This window comes from Gallinula chloropus (assembly GCF_964237585.1).
Source record: "Gallinula chloropus genome assembly, chromosome: 1".
Taxonomy (NCBI): Eukaryota; Metazoa; Chordata; class Aves; order Gruiformes; family Rallidae; genus Gallinula; species Gallinula chloropus.
Genome location: NC_140085.1, coordinates 1,696,695 through 1,714,620, shown reverse-complemented (window position 1 = coordinate 1,714,620; position 17,926 = coordinate 1,696,695). Strand labels below are relative to the sequence as shown.

General features: G+C 57.9%; 1 protein-coding gene across 1 annotated transcript; it reads left to right on the top strand.

Annotated features, from left to right (window-relative positions):
- Positions 1–6,804: 6,804 nt before the first annotated feature.
- On the top strand, positions 6,805–7,254 carry LOC311195696 (calmodulin, striated muscle; the record flags this gene model as incomplete). Its single annotated transcript, XM_084269122.1, has 1 exon — positions 6,805–7,254. One exon carries the CDS (start codon positions 6,805–6,807, stop codon positions 7,252–7,254), a length of 450 nt encoding a protein of 149 aa, XP_084125248.1.
- Positions 7,255–17,926: the final 10,672 nt, after the last annotated feature.

Here is a 17,926-nt window from a genome sequence, read left to right as displayed (position 1 = left end):
TAGAGGGGAGTAGCAGGGAGTTGAAGGTAGATTTTTATTCTTGTTACCGTTGCCTTTTGGAAATGAAACGCCTTCTGCATGGGGAGGCAGGACTGGAGGCAACCAAGGGGTTATTGCATGTGGTAGAAGAGGTAGAGAAAAGAAAGAGTTTGAAGCCCGGTGAGGTGTAAGGATGGAGGAGATGGTGGTTGTATATACTCGTAACGGCCGCGCTGCCGTGTTCTAGTGGTCCAAAGATTAGCCTGAGAGATGCCAGCTTGGTCACCGCGCTGCCAGGCGGCATAGGAAACCGAGTGGAAATGGTTGTGAGCAGAGCTGATGGGCTGGTGACACAGGGTGAGGACAGTGATCCCACACTAACTACCCTTTTCCTCGAGCGCTCCCTGAAAACCTCCGCTCGAGGAGCCCCGTACCTCGCGTGTCAAAGGGGTCACCACCGCCTGTCACCTGTCGGGCCGGAAAGGTTGGGTGTACATAGACACAACCCTGTGGTTCTCTGTAAATGTATTTGTACAGTTCCCAGTGCCAAGTACCATTAAATTCCTGACAGCCTCTGGCCTGCCTCGTCTGAGTGGCTGGGGAGGGACGTGCTCGTGCCGTGGGTGCTTGCTAGATGCCAGCAGATAAGTGTGTGTGTGCTCCCTCTTCCCCCAGCACGCACGCTTGGCCTCTGGCCGCACGCTCAGGAGGAGGGAGGAAGCTGTGGCTTTATTCAACCCACACACCCCCCCCCCCCCCGCCCCCTCCTCTCTGTCCCAGTTCCTTTTCGTGCTGTTCCAGCCGGGCAGGACACGAGCCAACGTTTTACAGCTCCGTGTGCAGCTCCGAGCCTGGCAGCCTCCGCCCTTCACGCGCAACAGGCGGTCGCTGTGAAACAGGGTAACGGCGGGTGACTCAACCCCAGCGTTTGCGTCTGTTCTGGGGAGGGGAAAAAGGGAGCAGTGGCCACGCTCCTGCCCTCCCAGGGCACCAAAACCTTCTGCCAGGAACAAAAACACCCCCTGTAACTGGAAGGTTCCCCCTCCCACCACCACCCTGTAGCAAATATTTGGAAATCCTCTTCTAGATGAAGGTTCAGAAGCAGCGTCGGGCAAAGGGGAACCCTCCCCCCCCACCCTCAACCCCAGAGCAGCCTCTCCTCGGTGTGATGAAAACATCAGGTCTCTGTGGCTGTTGTCTGTCCATCTAGGGTGGTGTCTGGGCACAGCTGCTGTTTCTGGGGGGGCAGTAGAACCCCTGCCTTCCCCCCCAAATCCTTCTGTGGGGCTGGCAGCACTCCCCTGCCCCCCCACCCCACCCCACCCCCCCCTGCATGGGAGGGAAGGACAGCTCTGCTCTCAGGCACAGCCTTCGCTGCTGAGCTTTGACCTGTAAAGCCAAGTTTAAAGCTGGAGACAACTCAGCCCTCCAGAAGCCAAAAAAAAGCTGGGAAAAAAAGGTTCCCTTTTGCTATTAACCCCTCTCCCCCCCCCAAAAAAAGCCCCATCCCTTAACAGTGGGGGCACCCAGCTCACCCTCACCAGCGGAAGTCCCAGAGTGTGTCTGCACGTCGGGCCAGGGCTCAGCCTTCGTCTGGGCTTCGTGTCACCAACAGTCAGAGCCAAGACCTTAATTTCCCTTTCAAAGCGAATCCACCCTGACTCCTGGCGCTCCCGCTCCCTGCTCAGAGCCCAACCATCCTCTTCCTCAGCCCTCACAGTGCTCACAGCCAGGCTTTTCCTGGCTTCCTCCTGGGCTGGGCTCCAGCAGGTCCTGGCTAGTAGCCCTCTCCTCGCTGGGCTGCCAAACTGCTGAGCCCAGCACCCCCCATCCCATGTACAGGGGGACCTGGGACACAGCAGGGGGACCCCAGGCCCCCCTCCCCCCCCCAACATCTTTGGCCACAGCGACCTCCCCATCATGGCCAGGGACAGGGGAGTTGTCTGTGCCCTACGGACACATGGGCACCTCCACCTTCAGTAAGCAGCTCCCTGACCCTGTGTTTACCTCTGAGGATCCACCCAGCCCGGGTGTGATGTGCAGAGAGGAGCTGCCACCACCCCAAGTTTATAGGAGACACCTTCCCAGAGTCAGTCAGAGGGGCACATCCCTCTCCCAAGCATCTCCCCAGTCCCAGGCTCCCTCCTCCCCCCCAGGGCAATGCCTGGCAGGCCCAAAGGTGGGACCTAGAAAAGCCAGACTTTAGGATCTGCCCTGCACACCCCACAGTTCCCCCTTGGCTTTGGAACCCTCCAGTACCACGATGCCCAAAACAAACCACACCAGCATCACCACCACCCCCCATCCCCTGGAGACCCCCACAGTGGGATTGGGCCCAAGCTCAACCTTCTCCAAAATCCCATTTTCCACATTAAACCCTGATCCTGGTGTAATTTGTGCCAGGCTTCACCAGAGCATCCCCCCCCCCTCATCCCCACGGGTGCTCACGGGACTGGCTGAGCCTCACACAGGGGGCACAGACCCTGTGGAGGTTTCCCTGTTGGATCCATTTCCCTGTCAGAGCCGTTTCCCTCCTCACCTCCCACTTTTTCCACAGCTTCCTCAGCGTGTCCCCTCCCTAATTCCCCCCTAACCCCCCCTCAATCCCCCCTCCAGCCACCGCCTCGTCTGCAAATGCAGACCCAGACGTCTCCACACACATCTGGGCTTGTGTTACAGGATAATCCAGCTGGGTGCTTTTAGCCATCTGCTCTGGGGTTTGGGGAGGGTTTTGGGGAGGTTTTGAGGAGGTTTTGGGGAGGTTTTTAAGCCGTTAACCTGGATCAGACCCCTCCAAGCCAGACTCTGAGATGGAGCAGGGTGATTTCACCTGGTTAAACACCATGTGAGGCTTTACAGCCCCTTGCACCCTCCTTCATCAAAGCATCAACCCCTCTGGCTCTGGCTGGAGACATCCCAGGAAATTTGGCTGCCAAAACAGCCGTCAGGCGGTGGCTCCCTGCTCCTGCCTCCCACCATGGTGACCTCACCGTGTCCCCATCCTTCCCCATGGCCCATCCTGGATGCTGTTAACAGGACTCAGCCTTAAAACGTGGGATTTTGTGGGCCAGCAGGCAGGTTTATTGGGTTAATTATCCCGCCGTGCTAATGAGGGTGCAGTTAAGCACAGTCTGAATCGAGGGTTGGCTTGAGCTTCTCCCGACAGCTGATGGAAATATGGGAGGTGATGGGTGCTGGTGGTGGGGAGGTGGTGGGGAGGTGATGGGTGCTGAGGCAGGGAGGTGGTGGGTGCAGGTGAGGGGGAGGGGATGGGTGCTGGAGGTGGGGAGGGGATGGGTGCTGGAGATGGGGAGGGGATGGGTGCTGGAGATGGGGAGGTGATGGGTGTTGATGGTGGGGAGGTGATGGGTGCTGGAGATGGGGAGGGGATGGGTGCTGGAGATGGGGAGGTGATGGGTGTTGATGGTGGGAAGGTGATAGGTGCTGGAGATGGGGAGGGGATGGGTGCTGGAGATGGGGAGGGGGTGGGTGCTGAAGATGGGGAGGGAATGGGTGTTGGATGGGGAGGGGATGGGTGCTGGAGATGGGAAGGGGATGGGTACTGGATGGGGAGGTGATGGGTGTTGATGGTGGGGAGGTGATGGGTGCTGGAGATGGGGAGGGGATGGGTGCTGGAGATGGAGAGGTGATGGGTGTTGATGGTGAGGAGGTGATGGGTGCTGGATGGGGAGTTGATGGGTGCTGGAGATGGGGAGGGGATGGGTGCTGGAGATGGGGAGGGAATGGGTGCTGATGGTGGGGAGATGATGGGTGTTGATGGTGGGGAGATGATGGGTGCTGGAGATGGTGGGGAGGTGATGGGTGCTGGAGATGGAGTGTTGATGGGTGCTGGAGATGGGAAGGTGATGGGTGCTGGAGGTGGGTGCTGGTGATGGGGAGGTAATGGGTAAACAAACACACACACAGAGCAGCTTCCAGCTTCACCCAGCACCGAGGGACACCCAGGATGGAGCAACCCCAATTCACCCCTAACAAAGCGACCCAGGGTGCCCCCACCCAGCCCACCCCTCATTTTGGAGCCCAAACAACTCTCCCCATCGATTGAACAAACACTTGAATCCTCTGGGGCTCTGAAAACCCTGATATCTCCTGGGGTTTGCTTCTCCCAGCTGGGCCACAGCCAGCTCCCCCTCCTCTTGGCTCCTTCCTTGGGCTGCCTGGGGGGGGGGTTTTGTCCCAGCAATTCTGATTTGCCCTTATTAAATCTGGAGCAGAGCAGCAAGTGCAGGCAATCAGACAATTAGGGAGCAGCTCCTTGCACAAGAGGAGCTGCCAGGACCTCCCCTTCCCTCCCCAAAACGAGCTTGTGGGGTGAGTAGTGCCTCTCCCCTTGCCAGACAGGTTCCCAGCCTGGCTCAGCCGAGTCCTCCCAGCACCTGCAGCCTTCTACGTGCCCAGAGTTTCCTCCAGCTGAAGTTTTCCTCCAAACACTGTTCCCCTCCCACACTTTGTCCCATCTGGAGGCCCCATTTCCCACGTGTTCCTCAGTTGTCCCATGGGTTGGCCTCTGTTTGTGGCCTTCCTGCAATTCCCACGGCTCTAACGCCTCACTGGGTTAAACTGGGGCAAACTGGTGCCGTTTTTGTGTTGCCAAGAAAGTCAAATTATCTTTTGCTTGTGCCTGATCATCTGGGTCATTCTCCTTGGCCCAAGTGGTGAAGGTCACTTGGCTGTTACAGGCACATGGGAAAGAGAGGGGGAGGGAGGGATGGATGGATGGATGCATGGATGGATGGATGGATGGATGGATGGATGACTGGATGGATGATAATGTGGTTGGGTGGATGGATGGATGGATGGATGGATGGATGGATGGATGGATGGATGGATGGATGGATGGATGGATGGATGGATGGATGGATGGATGAGTGGCTGGCTGGCTGGCTGAGTGGCTGGCTGGATGGATGAGTGGCTGGGTGGATGGTTGGTCTATGGTGGATGGATGGGTGGATGGATGGATGAATGGATAGATGGATGGATGGATGGATGGATGGATGGACGGACAGACAGACAGGAGGATGGATGGGCAGATGGATGGATGGATGGATGGATGGATGGATGGATGGATGGATGGATGCAGGGATGCAGGGATGCAGGGATGGATGCATGGAGGGAGGGATGAGTGGCTGGATGGATGGTTGGTCTATGGTGGATGCATGGATGGATGGATGCATGGATGGATGCATGGATGCATGGATGCATGGATGGATGCATGGATGGATGCATGGATGCATGGATGCATGGATGGGTGCATGGATGGATGGATGGATGGATGAGTGGCTGGGTGGATTGTGGATGCATGGATAGATGGGGGATGGGTGGATGCATGGATGGATGGATGCATGGATGGATGGATGGATAGATGACTGGATGGATGATAATGTGGTTGGGTGGATGGATGGATGAGTGGCTGGCTGGCTGGATGAGTGGCTGGATGGATGGATGAGTGGCTGGGTGGATGGTTGGTCTATGGTGGATGGATGGATGGATGGATGGATGGATGGATGGATGGATGGATGGATGGATGGACGGACGGACAGGAGGATGGATGGGCAGATGGACGGAGAAGTAGCCCTCATCCTCATTTGTCTCTGAACCCTCCTGTACTCCCTGCTGTAAGAGATGAGTACAAACGAAGCCCGGCCGTTACAGCGTGATTAACCCTCACTCAGCCCCAGGGTTAACCCCTGACTAACCAGGGCAGGACTCATCACACTTCTCATCTGATGCAGCACCACGTCAGCTGCCCTGGGGCTGCGGGACCGTTCTCAGACAGCCCGGAAGAGGCATCCCAGGTGATTCAGGTCTCCATCAGCACATCAGGAGCTGCCTGGACCTGCACAAGGAACCCTCCCCCAGCAGGTCTGACATGCTGCCAGCACCCTGGGGCTCGGGAGACTGGGGGGGTGGAGAGACCCCTCTCCAACTCCCTTCCCTGTCCCAGGGTTGGAGGTCTTGGCACAAGGAACCCTCCCTCAGCAGGTTTGACATGCTGCCAGCACCACAGCCATGACCCTGGGGCTGGGGAGACTGGGGGGTGTGGAGAGACCCCTCTCCAACCCCCTTCCCTGTCCCAGGGTTGGAGGTCTTTAAACAAGGGAACCCTCCCCCAGCAGGTCTGACATGCTGCCAGCACCACAGCCATGACCCTGGGGCTGGGGAGACTAGGGGGGGTGTGGAGAGACCCCTCTCCAACCCCTTTCCCTGTCCCAGGGTTGGCGGTCTTGGCACAAGGAACCCTCCCCCAGCAGGTCTGACATGCTGCCAGCACCACAGCCATGACCCTGGGGCTGGGGAGACTGGGGGGGGTGTGGAGAGACCCCTCTCCAACCCCCTTCCCTGTCCCAGGGTTGGAGGTCTTGGCACAAGTCCAAACCCTACCAAAACTGACTTTAAACAGCCCAGAACAGCGTGTGTCACCCCCCTGCCCCCGCCAGCACCCTGCCTCTCCCCGAAACCATCACTTTGCTGCAAGCCCTTAATTAAGAGGCTTCATTAAGAGCCAGCCTTGCAAACCACCACCAGCAGAGCAAGCGGGACAGCAGCAGGGGGTGACCCAAGGGGTCCAGGGATGACCCTTATCTCCAACACCCCAAGGGTTCAAGGCTGAACCCTTCGTGCTGCCCCCACGGCTCAGCCTCCCCCACACCCTCCAGCTCCTGCTTCCTCCTCCTCCTCCTCCAGGAAGAGGCAGGGAAAGGAGGGAGGAGGAGAAAAAAGGAGGAGAAGGAGGAGGAGGAGGAGGCTCCACCTGCATCTCCCCAAGCGTGCCGGGGCGGAGGCGGGTGCCAGCAGGGGAGCGCCATGGCCGAGCGGCTTTCGGAAGAGAAGATCGCGGAGTTCAAAGAGGCCTTTTCCCTCTTCGACCGGGACGGGGACGGCTGCATCACCACCAAGGAGCTGGGCACCGTCATGCGCTCGCTGGGCCAGAACCCCACAGAGGCCGAGCTGCAGGGCATGGTGGGGGAGCTGGACGCCGACGGCAGCGGCACCGTCGACTTCCCCGAGTTCCTCTCGTTGATGGCGAGGAAGATGAGGGACACGGACGGGGAGGAAGAGATCCGGGAGGCTTTCCGGGTCTTCGATAAGGACGGTAACGGCTACATCAGCGCGGCGGAGCTGCGGCACGTCATGACCAACCTGGGGGAGAAGCTGACGGACGAGGAGGTGGAGGAGATGATCAAGGAGGCCGACTGCAACAACGACGGCCAGGTCAACTACGAAGAGTTCGTGAGGATGATGACGGAGAAGTGACCACCAACCACCCCACCCCACCACCACCACCCGCCTACAACGCCCCTACTACCCCCCCAACCCCCCATCCCTCAACTCACAGGTAACTCATTGGGATGCGGCTTCGCGCCAAAACCCACGTGGCACAGAAGGGCCCAGGACAAGGGGTCCAGCTCACCCACTGCAAGTGGCCACCCCAAATTTTGCATCTCCACTGTCCTACCTCCCTGCAGCTCTAGCTGGCAGTTGGGAAAAAGATCCATGTTTGTTTGGTTTGGAATGTTTTCTTTCGTTTCTCCGTAGGGATCAGAGGTCCTGGTGGCCCCCCCCGCCCCCAGCACCCTCCATCCCCTACAGCCTTCTCTCCAGCACCCTGGGCTGGAAAACCCCTCTGTTATCCCAGCTGGAGCATCACCAGCCGGTGTCTGCGATGGATGTGGGCATCTCACCTCATAGGATGGGGTTTGGGGTACAGGCAGACATGGGAAGTCCCCTCCCCACTGCCCACACCCCCCCCCCCATGAGTTACACCTCTTGGGTGCGTGGAGATGCTGGTGGACACCACGTTGAATCCAATAAAGAAAAGTTTCCACCCCCCACCCATGGCTTCCAGTGCTTCCTTCAGCTTCCTTTTGGGGTGGGGGGGTGTCTCAGCTAAAATAACCTCCCCCCCCAAACCACCATCGGTGCACCCCAGCCAGGATCCAGCCCTGTGTCGCTCCCACCCTCTTCCCCCATCCCTTTTCCCCTTCAAACTGGAGAGTTGTCCCTCATGGGCGCTGGGCACCCTCCAGACACAGCCCCCCCCCCCAGGGGTGTGGCTGTCCCTATCTCAAATCCCTATCGCTTCTGCGGTCTGCTGGCTGCACCCCCCCCAGGGTGCTGGGGGCCCTTTTCTCCCCTTCCCCAAGCTAAGGGGTGAGTTGGCAGCTGGATTTAGCCCCAATCCCCATCCCAAAGAGAAGAGCAGGATCCACGCCCCCCCCCCATTGTGATCCACCCCGGCGTGCTCCCCGTGACTCAGTTTCCCCCACAAAGAGGGTGAAACCCAGGCTGGGCTGGGCTGATCCCCCCTACACAGGGGGGTCTGGAGGAGAATTAATTCTAATGGGGTTTATTAAGGCTCAATCACTAATGAGCAAGGCAGCAGAGCTGATTCATGGGGAACATCAACCTCTCCGAGACCGTTCAAGCCACCATGAAGACTTCACCCACCACCTCCCCACCCCGTCCCCGCCCCCACCCCAACCACCACCCCCCCTCCACCTCCAGCCCATCCCTGCAGCCAGGCTCTTTGCCAATCCCAGTTGTTTTCCCTACACTGGGAAAACCAGGCAGGTACCTTCACGCCCAGCCGATGGGGCTGAGCACGCCCATGCTCGCTCCACCCCAGGCACAGCCCCCACCCCCCCAGCTCCTTCACCACATGATTCCCTCTTCCTCACACCACACAACGTGCCTGAAGCTTCACAGGGGACAAATCCCAGTGGAAAAAGATCACAACTCAACCCGAAATCCAGCACATCCAGAGGTGGGAGGGTCACACCAGGCTGTTGTACTAAAATTAGACCTTCCCCCCACCCAAAACCCCCCCATGATTATTTATTAACACCGTGTTTTAGCAGCATTAAACCCCAGCACCCTGTATTTTTAGGCTTGACCTTTTCTCTCTCCTTCTATTCTGGGCTTGTTTAATTTATTCTTGGTTTATTTTCTTGGTCGTGCCTCCTACCCTGAGCTGGTTTCTCTTCACGCTCTTCTCTGGGAGGCTGGAAACCAGCCAGAGGCATCGTGGCTCCATCCTCAACGGCTCTGTCCTGGAGGAGAAGGTTTATTTGAGCTTTCACCCATCTCTTGTTGGGTTTGGTGCTCAGGAAGGTGGAGGGAAGGGTCTTACTTGGCATCTTACTTGGCATCACGATGGATGGATGGATGGATGGATGGATGGATGGATGGATGGATGGATGGATGGATGGATGGATGGGAGGGAGTCCTGTTTGCTGCAGAGAAGGGATTGAGCTTCTCAAATCCAGGATTTGAGGCTCAAATCCCCCTGTGAGAGGGGAAGGAGATGGAGGAGGGGGTGTGTGCAGGATCCATCCCAGAGCTTGCAGGCTGCATCCTCCCACGGGAGATGGATCCATGACTCATGGATAGATGGATGGATGGATGGATGGATGGATGGATGGAGAGAGGGAGGGAGGGAGGGAGGGAGGGAGGGATGGATGGATGGGAGGGGGTCCTGTTTGCTGCAGGGAAGGGATTGAGCTTCTCAAATCCAGAGTTTGAGGCTCAAATCCCCCTGTGAGAGGGGAAGGAGATGGGGGGGGGGGGTGGGGGTGGGGGGCAGGATCCATCCCAGAGCTTGCAGGCTGCATCCTCCCACGGGAGGTGGATCCATGACTCACGGATGGATGGATGGATGGATGGATGGATGGATGGATGGATGGATGGAGGGATGGAGGGATGGATGGATGGGAGGGGGTCCTGTTTGCTGCAGGGAAGGGGTTGAGCTTCTCAAATCCAGAGTTTGAGACTCAAATCCCCCTGTGAGAGGGGAAGGAGATGGAGGGGGTGTGTGGGCAGGATCCATCCCAGAGCTTGCAGGCTGCATCCTCTCACAGGAGGCGGATCCATGACTCATGGATGGATGGATGGATGGATGGATGGATGGATGGAGGGATGGATGGATGGATGGATGGATGGGAGGGAGTCCTGTTTGCTGCAGAGAAGGGATTGAGCTTCTCAAATCCAGAGTTTGAGACTCAAATCCCCCTGTGAGAGGGGAAGGAGATGGAGGGGGGGTGTGGGCAGGATCCATCCCAGAGCTTGCAGGCTGCATCCTCCCACAGGAGGTGGATCCATGACTCACAGATGGATGGATGGATGGATGGATGGATGGATGGATGGATGGGAGGGGGTCCTGTTTGCTGCAGAGAAGGGATTGAGCTTCTCAAATCCCCCTGTGAGAGGGGAAGGAGATGGAGGGGGGGTGTGTGGGCAGGATCCATCCCAGAGCTTGCAGGCTGCATCCTCCCACAGGAGGTGGATCCATGACTCATGGATGGATGGATGGATGGATGGATGGATGGATGGATGGATGGATGGATGGGAGGGGGTCCTGTTTGCTGCAGGGAAGGGGTTGAGCTTCTCAAATCCAGGGTTTGAGGCTCAAATCCCCCTGTCAGAGGGGAAGGAGATGGAGGGGGGTGTGTGGGCAGGATCCATTCCAGAGCTTGCAGGCTGCATCCTCCCACGGGAGGTGGATCCATGACTCATGGATGGATGGATGGATGGATGGATGGATGGATGGATGGATGGATGGAGGGATGGATGGATGGGAGGGGGTCCTGTTTGCTGCAGGGAAGGGGTTGAGCTTCTCAAATCCAGGGTTTGAGGCTCAAATCCCCCTGTGAGAGGGGAAGGAGATGGAGGGGGGTGTGTGGGCAGGATCCATTCCAGAGCTTCCAGGCTGCATCCTCCCACGGGAGGTGGATCCATGACTCATGGATGGAGGGAGGGAGGGAGGGAGGGAGGGATGGATGGGAGGGGGTCCTGCTTGCTGCAGAGAAGGGATTGAGCTTCTCAAATCCCCCTGTGAGAGGGGAAGGAGATGGAGGGGGGGGGATGTGGGCAGGATCCATCCCAGAGCTTGCAGGCTGCATCCTCCCACGGGAGGTGGATCCATGACTCATGGATGGATGGATGAAGGGATGGATGGATGGATGGATGGATGGATGGATGGATGGATGGAGGGATGGATGGATGGGAGGGGGTGCTGTTTGCTGCAGAGAAGGGATTGAGCTTCTCAAATCCAGGATTTGAGGCTCAAATCCCCCTGTGAGAGGGGAAGGAGGTGGAGGGGGGGTGTGGGCAGGATCCATTCCAGAGCTTGCAGGCTGCATCCTGCCACAGGAGGTGGATCCATGACTTACAGATGGAGGGAGGGAGGGAGGGATGGGAGGGGGTGCTGTTTGCTGCAGAGAAGGGATTGAGCTTCTCAAATCCAGGGTTTGAGGCTCAAATCCCTCTTTGAGAAGGGAAGGAGATGGAGAGGGGGTGTGTGCAGGATCCATCCCAGAGCTTGCAGGCTGCATCCTCCCACAGGAGGTGGCTCCATGACTCACAGGGAGGTTTGAATCAGGGTGTGGGTTAACGATTAAATTAATTGAGCTGGAGATGCACTAGGTGCCTGGGAGGTGTGGTGGGGGCATCCATGTGGGGTGTCAGGAAGAGAGAGACCAGACTTTTTCACCCTAAAACCTGGTTAGGACGGTCTTGTGCATCAGGGGGTGGGAACATCAGGGTGGGATCTGGGTTAGGGGACACCTGAGATGGCTCCTGGGGGATCATCTGGGCTTGGATCTGCAGGAACCTGGGGAATAAGAGCTGGGGGATCATCTAAGAGGAGCCCTGGAAGATGGGACATGGGCCACCATCTCCAGTGGAGCTTGGGAGGTTCTCTCAGATGAGTCCTGGGAGATCCCTTGGAATGAGACGTGGAGACCATGGGAAATGGGACCTGGGAGGGGGATCACCTGGGATGGCACACTGGGGATCACTGGGGATGGGGCTTGGAGGGTCCTCTGTGATTCATCCTGTGGGATGAGCCTGGATGGGACCTGGGAGAACACCCAGAATGGGATCTGGGGGAGCATCTGGGACCTGAGGTGGCACCACATGGGGTGGCAGATGAGGGATCTCTTAGAATCACAGACTCCCAGAACGTTGGGAGCTGGAAGGGACCTTGAAAGCTCATCCAGTCCAACCCCCCTGCCAGAGCAGGATCCCCCAGACCAAATCCCACAGGAACACATCCAGGACCATGGGGTTTGAATGTCTCCAGAGAAGGAGACTCCACAGCCTCTCTGGGCAGCCTGTCCCAGGGCTCCATCACCCTCACAGGGAAAAAGTTTCTCCTGACATCCCCATGGAGCTTCCTCTGCTCCAGTTGCCCCCATTGCCCCTTGTCCTATCACTGCCAGCCTTGAGCTCCATCCTCCTGACTCTCATCCTTTACACACTGATAAACATAAATGAGCTCACCCCTCAGTCTCCTCTTCTCCAGGCTCAAGATCCCCAGCTCCCTCAGCCTCTCCTCACAAGGGGTTCCATCCCCTCATCATCTTGGTGACCCTGTGCTGGGCTCTTTCCAGGAGTTCTGTGTCCTTCTTGAGCTGAGGGGCCCATGAGTTGACCATGGGGGATCACCTAAGGTGGGACCCAGAGCTTCATCTAGGATGGCACATGAGGACCACCTAGAATGGAACAGGGAGGATCCCTTGGGATGGGACTTGGGGGGATCTCCTGGATCCAGACCATGACAGCCAATCCCACCTCCACCACTGACAAACAACCTTCCAGCTCCTTTCTGTACCTTCCCAACAGAACAGTCACCATGGGCTCCAGCACCACCCAGACACCGGGGCCCAACAGTACCCCCACCACTCCCCTTTCCCTGCTCCCAGTTCTGCTTCACCCAGACAGGGATTTGTTTTCTCTAAAAATGCCACTTTTTAGGAGAAAACCAGCTCATGACCCACCCCACCCCAGCATCACCCACCATGGGGGACCGGATGCTTCTGCTTCAGCACTGCTGGACCAATCCCAGCTCCTCCCCACCCCCCTTTTTATTTCAGCAGGATGACCCAAAAAAAACCAACATTGAGCAAATAGTTCCAGCTCTGGCAGCTCAGAAAGGTGATGGGCTCCTGGGCTCCATCAGCAGAGGGGTGGCAGCAGGGACAGGGAGGGGATTGTCCCTCTCTGCTCTGCCCTGTGAGGCCCCAGCTGGAGTCCTGTGTCCAGAGCTGGGGCCCCAGGACAAGGAAGATGTGGGGCTGTTGGAGAGGGGTCAGAGGAGCCACAGAGATGATCAGAGGGCTGGAGCAGCTCCCCTATGGAGAGAGGCTGAGGGAGCTGGGCTGGGTCAGCCTGGAGAAGAGAAGGCTGTGGGGGGACCTCATTGCACCTTCCAGTCCCTGAAGGGAGCAGAGGAACAGGAGGGGAATGGGCTTGTTAAAGGGCAGAGACTGGCAGGACAAGGGGGCTGGAGTGAAGCTGGAGGAGGGAAGGGGGAGAGGAGATATTGGGGGGAAGTTCTTTGCAGAGAGAGTGGTGAGGGGCTGGAAGGGGCTGCCCAGAGAGGGGGTGGGTGCCCCATCCCTGGGGGTGTCCAAGGCCAGGTTGGCTGGGGCCCTGGGCACCCTTGTGTAGCTCCAGGCCTGGAGGTTGGTGTCCCTGCCTGTGGCAGGGGGGTTGGAGCTCTGGGACCCTTGGGGTCCCTTCCAGCCCAGCCCAGTCTGGGATTCTCTGATGTTTCTATATTTAAGTTACTCACAGCAACAGAGCTTTGCCCTGGGGTGGGGGGGACACAACAACACCAGGGGGACCCCCCAGGTCCCCAGCCCAAGGAGGCCCAAGGAGCTTTCCTGCACCATCCCAAAGGGTACTGAAAAGAAGGGGAAGGGCTTTTTTTTGCCCCCCTCCCTTTTTGTTCTATCCCCCACCCCCCTTCCCACAGCCCCCAGGCCTGTGGCTCCCTCCCTCCTCCCCAGCAAGAACTCTGCTCTTAAGCAAACATGACGTAGTGGCTGGGAAATGTGGCTGCCCTCAGGGAGGGGAGGCCCCTCCACTGCTGGAAAAAGGTTGGGGAGGGGGAGGAAAAGGGGTTTTGAAGTGGGGTTGGGAGGGGTGAAGGGTTGGGGGGGGTGGGAGCTGAGTTCTACCCCCCTACACCCCAACAAGCCCTTTGCAGACGTGTCTTCCCAACACTCAGTGTGGCAGAAAAATGTTGTGGGGTTTGGGGGCTGTTTTAGAACCTGGTTTAAAGGGGGGGGGTCTTGCTGAGGGGTGGTTTTGGGTGGGGGTGTGTGTCCCCCCACCTCAGGTTGTTTGTGAAAGGAGAAATGAGGGAGAGGGAGAGGGAGAGGGAGAGGGAGAGGGAGAGGGAGAGGGAGAGGGAGAGGGAGAGGGAGAGGGAGAGGGAGAGGGAGAGGGAGAGGGAGAGGGAGAGGGAGAGGGAGAGGGAGAGGGAGAGGGAGAGGGAGAGGAGAGGAGAGGAGAGGAGAGGAGAGGAGAGGAGAGGAGAGGAGAGGAGAGGAGAGGAGAGGAGAGGAGAGGAGAGGAGAGGAGAGGAGAGGAGAGGAGAGGAGAGGAGAGGAGAGGAGAGGAGAGGAGAGGAGAGGAGAGGAGAGGAGAGGAGAGGAGAGGAGAGGAGAGGAGAGGGAGAGGAGAGGAGAGGAGAGGAGAGGAGAGGAGAGGAGAGGAGAGAACAGAGAAGAGAAGAGAAGAAGAGAAGAGAAGAGAAGAGAAGAGAAGAGAAGAGAAGAGAAGAGAAGAGAAGAGAAGAGAAGAGAAGAGAAGAGAAGAGAAGAGAAGAGAAGAGAAGAGAAGAGAAGAGAAAGAGAAGAGAAGAGAAGAGAAGAGAAGAGAAGAGAAGAGAAGAGAAGAGAAGAGAAGAGAAGAGAAAAGAGAAGAGGAAGGCCAAAAAGCATCCTCTACAGCAAGCTGCTTTGCATGACATGAGTTTCCCTGGGCTCAGCTCACAGCCAGGCCAAATCCTGTTACCCTCTTGGCTGCACCTGCCTGGGGCTGGATGGGAGGTGTCAGTGGCTGGGGGATGCACTGATCTTCCCCAAAAAGCAAAACCACCTCTCTGAGAGCAGGACCAGGGGAGGGGACAAGTGGGACAGGGAGGGGGAACAAGTGGGACAGGGAGAGGGGCCAGACAGGACAGGGGGATGGCAATGGGCAGGAGCTGGAGAGGGGACAGATGGGACCAGGAGACCAAGAGGCCCAGGAGAAGGAAATAAATGAGACCAGGAGCTGGGGACAAGAACCATGAGAGGGGAAAAGTGTGACTGAAAGATGGGACAGGTGGGACCAGGAGATGGGATCAAGTGGAACAAAAAGGGACCAGTGGGACCAGGGGACAAGGGGGACCAAGAGATGGAGCCAGGTTGGACCAGGAGGAGGGACCAGTGGGATCTGGGGACAAGGGGGACCAAGAGATGGAGCCAGATTGGACCAGGAGAAGGGACCAGGGGACAAGTGTGGCCAAGAGATGGAGCCAGGTTGGACCAGGAGGAGGGATCAGTGGGACCAGGGGACAAGGGGGACCAAGAGATGGAGCCAGGTTGGACCAGGAGGAGGGACCAGTGGGATCTGGGGACAAGAGGGACCAGGGCACAAGGACATGTGCCCTGGGGATAAGTGGGAGCAGGAGACCAGTGGGACAAGAAGGGGGTACCAGGACAACCAAGAGATGGGGGGTGTGACCAGGGGAGGTGGGTCAGGGACACCCCCCCCCCCATATCTTTCCCAATTCTGGGTAGTTTCCAGGGGCTCAAGATGAACCCCTAAGGTCCTGTGACCAACTGCAAGGAGGGGGACACCCCCAAACCACCCCCCATCTCATTTCCCCAGCATTCCCCAGGCTCAGCATAAAGCCCTGAGGGATTTTGAGGGGATGGATGGGGCTCCTCATGGGGGATGCTGGGACCCCCACCCTGCATTTCACAAGGCTCCTCTCCCCCCCTTCCCACAACAGAAGGGTTCCCCAAGGTCAGGTTACCACAATAAGCCCCCAGACTCAGCTCTGGGGGCTTCAGAGCATGAAATTCAACCATCTGAAGCCCCCCCTGAGGTGCTCAGCCATGGGTGGGTTCCCAGCATCGTGGGGTGGGCAGATACAGCTCCAGCCCAACCAGCTGGTGGTGGGGGGGGTTAAATCTGATGAGGTCTTTGCTGCCTCCAGGAGGGTTTCCCAGCCATCTCAAGGGATCCCCCCCACCTCCTCCACCCTCCCCAAATCCTCCCAGGAGCCAACTGAAGACCTGCAGCAGCCACAGGCTGGCTGAGGCAGCGACCATCAAGCTCCAAGAGGTGTAGAGGTGGGATTTGGCTCTGTCTCTCCACCCCAAACACACACACACACCCCACCCCACCCCTCAAGGGTTAACTTCAGCAGCTCTGTTTTCCATCCCTGCAGTGCCAGAAGCATCCAGGGCCTTTAAGGGGAAATGAATAGCTCCATGACCTCAGCCACCACGCACGCGGCGTGCCCGCAGCCCCACGTAACCACAGCATCCCAGCCTGGGGAGGATCATTTTGGGGGGGGCCTTTCCCACCACCACCACCTCCCTCATCTCTTTTCTCCCCCCTGGAATAAGCAGGATGGTGCTGGTGCTCTATATAAATCACTGCTGCAGCTCTGAGCTCAGAGGGTGGAGGTCAGTGGAGAAGGATGTGACTGGAGAACTGTGGCCAGTGGGGATGCCCAGGGCTTGTGTTGGGTCCAGTTTAATGTCTTCATTGATGACCTTAATGAGGGAAAAACATCCACCCTCAGCAAGTACCTGATGATGCAGAGCTGGGAGGAGTGGGTGCCACACAGGACACTGTGCTGCCATCCAGAGAGACCTGGCCAGGCTGCAGAGCTGGGCAGGGAGAAACCAGATGAGGTTCAACAAGAGCAAGTGGAGAGTCTGGCACCTGGGAAGGAATAAGGGCTGGAATCAGGACAGGCTGGGGGGAGCTGCTGGAGAGGAGCTCTGAGGAGAAGGACCTGGGGGTCCTGGTGGGTGACAGGGTGGCCATGAGCCAGCAGTGTGCCCTGGGGGCTGAGAGAGACAATGGGATCCTGGGGGCATCAGGAGGAGTGTGGGCAGCAGGTGACAGGAGGGGATCCTCCCCCTCTGCTCTGCCCTGGTCAGGCCCCACCTGGAGTGTTGTGTCCAGTGCTGGGCTCCCTGGGATAAAAAAGCCAGGGATCTCCTGGAGAGAGTCCAGAGGAGGGACAGAGATGAGGAAAGGCCTGGAGCATCTCCCCTGGGAGGAAAGGCTGAGGGAGCTGGGGCTGTTCAGCCTGGAGAGAAGAAGCCTGAGAGGGGATCTGATCAATAGTTCTCAAGAGCTGAAGGGTGGGACCCAGGGGGCCATGGGCAGCCTCTGCTCAGTGTCTGTGGGGACAGGACAAGGGGTGATGGGCTCAAGTTGGAGCACAGGGAGTTCCCCCCCAATGTGGGGAAGAACTTCTTCCCAGTGAGGGTGAGGGAGCCCTGGGACAGGCTGCCCAGGGGGTGTGGAGTCTCCTTCTCTGGAGAGATTCCAGCCCCATCTGGACACCGACCTGTGTGACCTGTCCTAGGGACCCTGCTTTGGCAGGGGGTTGGACCTGAAGATCTCTGGAGGTCCCTTCCCACCCCTGTGATTCTATGATCCCATCCCCATCTCCTCAGCTTTGGAACCTGGTACCTTCCCCACTTTACAGCTTAAAAAACAGCACCCTGAATTCCCTCACCCCAAATTCCCTCCCAAGGACCAATGCCCAGGAAACAAGGAGCTGAGAAGCAGCAAGAGCTTCTCCATCACTACTCTTCCCCCTGTTTTCAGCCCAACCTGAGCTGGGTTCACTCACTTGTCCCTCAATTCCCATTTTTCCACCCTTAAAACACCCCCTCAAGTTGAGATCAGCAGGAATCAAAGTGCTGACAGATCCAGGGAGTGGGGAGAAGCCTTTTTGCAACACAGGGAATTGGAGAATTGGAGCCCAGAGATGGGAATTCAGGTGTCTGGAGGTGATTTGTTGTTGCTGTTAATTTTTAACTGGGATAAGGGGCAAGGTGGAGGGGTAAGAGAGGTGAAATGAGGTCTCTGTTTGCAGGTTTAACCATCTTGGACTCCAGAGACA